This window comes from Capsicum annuum, chromosome 4 (assembly GCF_002878395.1).
Source record: "Capsicum annuum cultivar UCD-10X-F1 chromosome 4, UCD10Xv1.1, whole genome shotgun sequence".
Taxonomy (NCBI): Eukaryota; Viridiplantae; Streptophyta; class Magnoliopsida; order Solanales; family Solanaceae; genus Capsicum; species Capsicum annuum.
Window position 1 is genome coordinate 110,882,985 of NC_061114.1, and position 9,607 is coordinate 110,892,591.

Below are 9,607 nucleotides of genomic sequence, written 5' to 3' on the forward strand. Positions count from 1 at the left end.
CCCTTTTTTATTGATCATGCGTGCTCAAGATGGATGCGGTCTTTTCAATTAACTGATTATCTTTTTATCATTTTTCACACAGTTTTCTTTTTTTCTTATTTCTTTTTCACCGCACCCAGCTCTTTATTCATCTTTCTCATTCTACCTCTTTTCATACACAGATTGCATCACGCACTCCTATAATAGCCACTCTCAACTTAGGAGGACCAAGGGCAAGAATGGTTCATTGTGATGTAAACAGGAAGGTGAAAGGTGCATAAGAAAAAAATATGCTATTTAGGCTCAAAGGGGGAGCAAGGGATATTATTCATATTGGGAAGGTCATTTAGGCTAACGTGGGCTAACATGCAAAAACGGCCTATGATCCTTTCCTAGCGCCTATCTGATGACCATGGCACAACTAACCGGGCAAGTTCTAGATTCAAAGCACAACAGGAACTGAGCAATACCTTACACACACATGGCACACAAGTATCTTACATATCAGTACTTATTCGATTCATGCATTTGTTTAACACAGGTCATTCATTTGCCATACTAATGCAATAAAAAGATACACAGTGGTCACAATGGATGCAATTCACACAGTACACAATAGATCAGACCACTGGAGAAGTACTCATAAATTACAAAATAAGCCAACTGCCTCAAGTACTTGTACTACTCCTAATTATCTACAGATTATGTTACAATAACAATTTACCCTACACCCTCAACTTAATAATCAAAAATAAAATGCACTAAGGGTTAGGGTATACCAGAAAATAGTCAAGCACGTGGATCCTGGGTCTTTGACCTCTATATCATCCTCTATCTTCTCTCCATCAGGAGCATCTGGCCTGGCGGTGGTCAGAGCCTGGCTAAATAAAGCACCTACAGCCCTAGCTTGAATGGCTGTTTCCTATTTCTCATTATCAGCCATAGACTCCAATCTTGCATTTTTTAAATCTTCCTTTTCTGACTTCTACTTTGCCTTCTTCTTTGATTTTCTTTCTTCTTCACTAACTAGCTCTTCTCTCTTATTCTTGCCTTTCTTTTCCCTCTTTTTCTTCTTTTTTTTCGGGGAGTCTGTAGTGAGATCAAGTATAGGAATTTCTTCCTCTAATTCTTCCACAACCGAACCTGTTGGCATTATAATTTGGTGCTACTGCAGTACCCCAAACTCAACCTTAACCTTATCCAATGCAGCCCTGAATGTAGCAAGATCAGCATCTGTCATCACTTTTTCTCGGGCATTAAATCTATTCTCCAAATTTGCAACTCGCGTAGGTAATGTCACAAAAGGATCTAGTGCAGCCTTGATTCTTTGGTCCATAGCAGCAGCAAACTATTTGGCGAAAGTATGTAGCTGGGCCTCACACCACTTTACTTGCTTAGCCACCTTCCTGATATCAATAGGCTAAAATGCCAAACCTGTTGCTGCTGGAGAAACTGAGGGATTGGCTTCAATATCAGGCACTGAAGCTGCCTCTACTGAAGAATCCTGTACATCGACCTAAGGTGTTGCTCCTGCATCTATAACCGGTGGTTTCGCTACTATCTCTGCCCTCCTATTAAGTATAAGTCCCAGCTGAATCTCATCAAAGCGAATGGGGTTGTGAGTCTTTCGGGCACAAACATCTTCATCAACTCCCACAGTCTTTGTCACCTCAGTAGCTCTGCAAAGCTCTATAATAAAACACAGAAAAGGATAAGCAGTGTCGACCCTCGCTATCCTAATCTTTATCTCATCCACAATAATTCCCCCGAAGTTCAAGGGAAGCTGCTGTACCAAACTTGCTACCAAAATAGCCTGGTCATCACCTAGAATATTGTTTCCCTCAGTAGTCATTAGCCAAACTCACACTATGCCCCACTAAAATTTTTTCTCCTAAGTCAACGAGGACTTACAAATTCTCTCATTATGGTTTATCACCCAAGCCGATTCTCCATCAGTGATGATGTTGTCCAACCAAGGATGTTGTTTGTCCTTATTCTTTATCCGAGTATAAAATAACGGTGTGGCGGCCTGAGGTATAAAGTCGAGGCCGTGCAAGAATCTATTAATGGCTCTAGTCAAAACATCAACGCTTACACCCCTTACCCAAACTCTCACTAGAAGAGGTTGATCTGCTACTTTTTCACCTAGTTTGCACATATTCTCCAACTGTGCTTGGAAATTCTCATAGAACTCTAAAACTAGTGCGGGGCAAAATAAACCTCCCCTTTATGTAGTCCATCCTAAGCCGTATTCTTTGAATTTCTTCTCTACTTCAGGGTATCTGTTCAACCCTTTCGTGATGATTATCTTTTCTTCTTGGATTGGCCTCTTCATATTTCTTCTTTTTTTTCTTTGTAACATAGCAATATAGATGACTTCAGCTCTAGGGATTTGCTATCTAGCATTGTTCTCACTTTTGAGTTCTGACATTTGATAAGAGTCCTCCGAAGTGGAGACTCTTCATTATCTTGTTGCTCAGTAGATGGGGACCCGGAAGCTAGTCCTTCAGACTCAGATTCTTCAAATTCTTCTTGATCCTTTTCATCAGCTTCAGCACATTCAAGCTCATGCTGTTCAAACTCACCTTTTTCAGACCCCTCCTGCTCAAAAGTTGTGTTCGACTTAGTATTATCACTATCCTCCATCTTAATTGGTGGATGTAGTGGAGTTTTCTTTGGACTCTACTCTTTTTTAGCTTTCTAAGCAAGGGTTCCTCCTCCTCCTCCTCAGATTCCTCATTGAAGAGCTTACGATGTACATCATCTTAGGCTGCTTTCTTTAGTTTTGTGGGACTCTTTCTTATTGGTGCCATTTTAGAGTACCTAGAGACACTAGAAGAACGTTAGTCAACCCTAAAGATCACAAACACAGGTACATTAATAATTTAAGCTCATTTATATTTCTGGCCCCAGGTGTGACGACAATTCGTGATAAGCCATCACGACCATGATAGATTATCATGGTTGTCTTCAATCTCAGGCAGAACCCAAAAGATTTTTACACTTTCTAATGACCTTCATGATAGGCCATCATAAATATGATAGCCCATCACGATTGTTGTCATCTCTATCCAGAACCAACTCTAGTTTTGTCAGCTTTTGATGACATTCCTTATCAGAACCCACTTTTGACCGTAACTAAATTTTTGGTCCTCATTCTTGCTTAAGATTTACTTGAATTTGAATCGTGAGCTATCTTTTCAACCCTTGAGCTTGTACAGCAAATCCTAGGTGCAATTTTATCCATTTTCCAAGTTTGAACTTTGTTCAATCATATTAGGGACTTGAGTTATCTTTCATTCACCATACATCACAATCAAAGAAGTGTTGAAGCAGAATATAGCTTATGGAGCTTTTAATCTAGTGCCACGCACAATAAAAAGTGTGAAGGAAGAAGATGTTCTTAATTCTTAAGTGTAAACGACACACAAATTAAACTTGTCTTGCTTAGAATGTTTTTCCAAGAATGGAAACTATTTTAACTAAGGAAAAAAATAACTAAATAAAAAGAAGTTAAAAGCGGTGGAAATTTGAAAAGGCTCATGATTTGGGTCGGGTCAAATCTGATTAAAATTAGGCCCAGTTTTCAGATTTTAGGCTTTGTGCTGACGATGATTTATGATGGCTTGTCACGGTTGTGATAGACCGTCAAGATCATCGTCAACAGTAGGCAGAGAATTTATCAAGTCTAAACTAGCTGACGGCATTCGTGATAGCTTGTCACAATTATGACGACTTGTCATGGATGTTGTCATGACCTTCCAGCTGACCCTTTTCATTTTTTCACCTTCTCTATACTAAATCCTAGTTTTAAAAATAAAAACACTTGCTCAAATATAAAAATTCTAGGTTGTCTCCCATTAGCACCTGATTTACTGTCGCAGCACGACTGGGTTCTCTTGACTACTCAAAATTTGCCATGACAACCTGTTGATACCTCTTTTTCATCCTCATAGAAAACATCAACGATTGAGAAGACATTCATATCATTTTGGTGTGACATGGGCTGATGCATTTTGAATTTTGCCTCCTTTATACCGAGCCTAAACTTGAGCTCATTCAACTTCATATCAACTATTACTCTTCCTATTGCCAAGAGTGGCCTTCCCAAGATAATGGGTACCTTAAAGTCCACATCACAATCTAGTACTACAAAATTAGTAGGAAGAATAAAGTCTGCTATTTTCACCAACACATCATGCAAAATTCCAACATGCTGCTTTATTGACCTATTTGCCATCACCAGTCGCATGTTAGCAGGTGTTGGATCTTCTAAACCCAGCTTCTTACATACAGCAAGTGGCATCAGATTCACGCTGGCACCCAAATCACATAATGCCTTTGCAACATCCAGAGACCCAACCTTGCAAGGAATAGTGAATATACCTGGGTCGGCCTTCTTTTGCACTAAGAATCATGTGGAAACCGTGCTACAATGGTGGAGATTATCCACCTGCTCACTGCTGACCTTCATCTTCTTTGTGATGAGGTCTTTCATGAACTTGGAATAGCCTAGCATTTTCTCAAGTGGTTCAACCAAAGGTACATTAATTATCAATTGCTTGAGTATAGCCATTAACTTGCCAAATGTTGCCTTATCAACCTTTTTCTTTAATCATTGAGGAAAGGGAGGTGGTGGTCTAGGGATAGTCTTTAACACCACTTCCTCCTCTTTCTCATCTTTTTTCTCTAAAATATTAAAAAAAAACATCCAGTTTCTTAGACTCCACTGGACTACTTTCTTTGGGTTTATCAATACTGACCATATTTTCCACGGATTTGCCCACAGAGGGGTCACATAACAACTTACCACTACGAGTGGTAATCACCATACATGAACCACCATTTTGTGGGTTTTGAACCATATCACTAGGTAAAGTACCAGTTTTTCTTTGGTTTAATGTAGCAAAAAGTTGGTTTATTTTCTGCTCCAACTACTTAATAGAAGCAGAGTGTGAGATAACCAACTGACTGAGGGTAGAGAATTCACTCTTCATTGTAGTTACTCCCGAGTTGGTAGCTTCAACTCCCTTTAACAACTTTTCCATCATGTCCTATATAGATATCTTACTAGAGCTAGTTATTCCAGCATCCCTACTTCTAGAAGGAATATACAAACCACTCCTGTCATTATTGTTTCTTGAGTGTCCCTGCTCCCTTTCTTTATAATCAGGCTTGTCATAGAAGTTTCGACCTTGGTTCCCTTGGATATTGCCTTGGAAGCCTCCTGATTACTCACATAGTTTGCCTCTACATCGGCACCTGTAGCAACAGTACATTCCACAGCCTTAACCATTTTAGTCTTGCCTAACATCAAGTGCTTGGTCAGCAAGTTCATCTGTGTCTTTAAGTGGATCATGTCCTGGTCTCTCTCTTCATCCCTTCTATGCTGCTCTTCAGTGTAATAGTCAAGCTAGCCACTGCAGAATCCCTAGTGTGCCAAGCTCAACTCTTCTTGGTCATTCTATTCAGCATGTCAAAAGCATCAAGGAAAGAGAGATCAATGAATGAACCACCTGTAGCATTGTCTATAATTAGCTTTGTCACAGAGTTGAAAGCTCTATACAAGGATTTAAATATTTAACCCGAAATAAGGAAATAAAATTAAAGTTTCAAATGTTCTTCGAAATAGATGACGGCGGTTGTGATGGCCTATCATGATTTTGATAGCCTGTCATGAACGTTGACGACAACAGTGACGGCCTATCAAGATCTTAACAGCATGTCATGAAGGTCGTCATAAAATTTCCTATAACTCCCCTCTTCTGTTTAAGTTTGACGGCATCCTTGACAGCCTATCACCAAGCTGACGACGTGTCATGGATGTCGTCAGCCACACTTAGCTCTTCATTTGCTTTTGAATTCATACTTTTTGATTTTTTTATTTATGGTTCTCTTTCTTCTCTACTTTTACTACAAAACCAAAGTAAACTAATCAAAAACGACTAAAGTTACTTAAGACTTTGCAATTATTTAGAGTTAAAAGCTTTAAATATGTTAGCATGGGCTCACACATCATTGTCCTAGACTATTTTGCTAAGATTATGACTTTAGCTTTGTTGGATGCGCCGAGGATATATTGGAAAGATGTGCTTTATTTAGGTCCTGAGAGGATCATATCTTATAATCAAACTCATAGACTGGTTGAGAGGGGATGTTTATCTTATTTGGCTTATATTAGTGATACTAGTGTTACTTCATCTCCTTCTATGGATTTTTTTCATGTTGTATATGATTTTATGGATGTGTTCCCTATTGATTTGCCTGGTATGCCTCTGGATTGCAATATTGATTTTCCTATTGATGGTAAGATAGGCACAAAGCCAATTTTTTTTCCTCTTTATAGGATGGACCTTGAAGAGTTGATGGAATTGAAGGATCAGTTGATGGAGTTTTTGGAATTGTTGGATAAGGAATTTATCCTACCTAATTATCTCCTTGGGCTACACCTATCTTGTATGTGAAGAAGAAGGATGTTTCTATGTGTATGTGTATTGATTATCAGTAGTTGAATAAGGTGACAATTAAGAATAAGTGTCCTCTTTCTTGTATTGATGATTTATTTGATCAGATTTAAGAAGATGTGGTGTTTTCAAAGATTGACTTGAGATCTAGTTTTCACCAGTTGATGATTAAAGCTTTAGATGTTCCAAAAATAGCTTTTTGGACCTGATAAGATCATTATGAGTTCTTGGTCATGTCCTTGGGGTTGACCAATGCCCCTGTCACATTCATAGAGTTAATGAACCGGGTGTTCCATCCATGTCTTGATTTTTTTGTTGTTCTATTTATAGATGATATCTTGGGTTACACTAAGAGTAAGGATGAGCATAAGGAGCATTTACAGATTCTATTTCTAAGATTGAGGGATGAGAAGTTGTATGCCAAGTTATCCAAGTATGAGTTTATGTTGGAGTCTATTTCCTTCTTAGGTCATGTGATATCTAAGGTAGGTATTACGATTGATCCAGCCAATTTTATAGTGGTTTACGATCAGTCTAGACCTACTTCGCCCTTGAGATTTAGAGTTTTATTGTCTTAGAAGGTTATTATCAGTGTTTTATTGATGTTTTCTCATCTATCAACACTTTTTTGACAAATTTCACTCAAAAGAAGATTTCCTTCTAGTGGTCAGATGCTTATGAGGTAAGCTTTCAAAAGCTTAAGGATTTATTGACTTTATCTCCTATCTTGACTTTTCCAAAGGAGGGTTTGGGATTTATTATCTTTTGTGATGCTTCATATGTGGGATTAGGTGTTGCTTTGATATATGAGGGTAAGGTGATTGCTTATATGTCTCATCAATTAAAGCTCTATGAGAAGAATTACCCTGCCCATGATTTGGAGTACTTATATGAAGTCTGTTATGAGATTTTCCTGAATCATCGTAGCCTTCAGCATTTCTTCACCCAGCGACATCTTAATATGAGGCAGCGTCGTTGGCTTGAGTTGCTCAAGGATTATGACTTGACTATTATCTATCATTCGGGCAAAGCTAATGTGGCTGCAGATGCCTTGAATCGGAAGTCAACTAGCATGGGTAGCATGAAGCATCTCTTGACCCAAGAGAGGCCTTTGGACTTAGAGGTTCATTCTTTAGCTAATCAGATGGTTAGGCTTGATATTTTGACACTTGGGTATATTTTGGCATTTATGGAGGCTAGGTCTTCTTTGATGAAGCAGTTTTGAGCTTATTAGTTTAATGATGTAGGTTTGAGATTGATTTAAGATAATGTGTTGAATGAAGAGGCTAAGGAAGCCTCACAATATTAAGATAGTATTTTGAGGATTGGGGGTCGAGTGTGTGTACCGAGAGTGGGTGATTGGATCAGATTGATTTTTTAGAAAGCCATTTGTTCCAGGTATTCTATCCATCTAAGAGTGGCTAAAATGTGTTATGATTTGAGGCAGCATTACTAGTGGGGTGATATGAGGAAGGAAGTAGCAGATTTTGTAGCTTATTTCCTTTGTTGTCAGCAGGTGAAGGTTGAGCATTTCAGACTTGGTGGATTACTTCAACGATTACCTATCTCGAGTGGAAATGGGAAGGGATTACTTTGGATTTAATGACTGGGTTGCCTCGCACTCCCCATGGATCTAATAGTCTTTGGGTTATCGTAGATCAATTAACCAAGTTTGTGCATTTCCTTCTGATGTAGGTCTTCTTTGATGCAAATAGGTTAGCCCATATCTATATTTGCAAAAATATGCAACTTCGTGGTATGTCAGTATCTATTACTTTAGATTGGAGTTTATTTTTACTTTGCACTTTTGGAAGACTTTTTAGGATAACTTTGGTATGCGGGTTAACCATAACACAGCATTTCACCCCAAACTAATGGTCAATCCGAGACGACTATCTAGGTTTCAGGATGTGTGTAATGGATTTTGGTGGCCAGTGGGAGCAGCATTTATCTTTAGTAGGGTTTGCTAATAATAACAGTTATCGTTCCAGTATCGATATGGATCCTTTTAAGGTATTGTATGGTAGGCATTGTCTCTTGCCAGTGGGTTTGTTTGATGTTTCTGAGGTTAGACCTCAAGGAACGGACTTGCTTCGTGAGTCCTTGGATAGAGTTCGGATCATTCAGGAAAGGCTTCGACCAGCTCAAAATAGGCAGAAATTCTATGTTGATAGTAAACTTTGTGCCTTGAGATTTGATAATAGTGATCTTATTTTACTTTGAGTTTCACCCATGAAAAGTGTGAAGGGGTGTGGGAGGAGGGTCAAGCTTATTCTCAGGTATATTGGCCCGTTTGAGATTCTTCGAACTGTTGGTGATTTGGCTTATGAGTTTGCTTTGCCCCAAGTTTCATCAACTTCTCACCTAGTTTTTCATGTTTCTTTGCTTCACCGTTATATTTAGGATGAGTCTTATGTCATTTGTTGTGAGTCAATTTAGTTAGATAAGCAGTTGTCTTTCATTGAGGATCCGGTCTCTATTTTGGCTAGGGATATTATCCCTGTGTTAAGGTTCAGTGGCGACATCGACCCGTAAATGAGGATACATGGGAAGTTTAGTCTAATATGGGTAGTTCTTATCCCCAGCTCTTCATTGATTCATGTATTTCTTTGCCTTAGTTTGAGGACGAACTAGACTTTTAGTAGTTGACTATATGACCTAAAATCTTGATAAAATATGTAAAATATGGGTTTTTATATGATTTGGCAATTTTACACCTCCCCATAGTTGCATTACAGTACTTCTAGGGTGTGGCGGTGATTGAGATGGTTCCCAATGCATTTTGGTACCCTTTGTGTGATATTATAGTTTCTGGAGGCTTCGAGAGCCTTATAATAGACTTATGTATTTATTTTTTGATCTATGTGATGGATGGTTAAACAGACTTTACAGCAGATCTGGAACGTCAATTTTAGGGTGGTAAAATATTTGGTCTGGTTCTGTGGCTTTTAAATCTCATTTCGAGCCTCAGTTTGGAAAATTACAATTTCGAACTACGAGGGTCAACTTTGTGAAAACAATATCTTTTCAAAAATTTGATATCGCCATTTAGTCAGGAGCGTCGAATTTAATATGGTTACATAGTTCATTTGTAAAAATTGGATTTCAAATGAATCTCGAGGCCTTAGCAAAAACTTAGAAATTCACCAAGTTTTAGTTGTCAT

General features: G+C 38.5%; 1 protein-coding gene across 1 annotated transcript; it reads right to left on the reverse strand.

Annotated features, from left to right (window-relative positions):
* Nucleotides 1–3,886: 3,886 nt before the first annotated feature.
* LOC124897975 lies at nt 3,887–5,275 on the reverse strand. Its single transcript, XM_047411596.1, has 2 exons — nt 5,174–5,275; nt 3,887–4,375 (listed from the first exon to the last, which is right to left on the reverse strand). The coding sequence occupies exons 1-2, from the start codon at nt 5,273–5,275 to the stop codon at nt 3,887–3,889; spliced, it is 591 nt and encodes a 196-aa protein (XP_047267552.1).
* Between the last annotated feature and the right edge of the window lie 4,332 nt (nt 5,276–9,607).

Coding starts and splice junctions, on each gene's coding strand:
- LOC124897975 (XM_047411596.1), bottom strand. CDS start 5,275: ATGGTTAAGGCTGTGGAATGTACTGTTGCTACAGGTGCCGATGTAGAG. Junction 4,376..5,173: donor CAATATCCAAGGGAACCAAG/GTCGAAACTTCT, acceptor GTGCAAAAGAAG/GCCGACCCAGGTATATTCAC.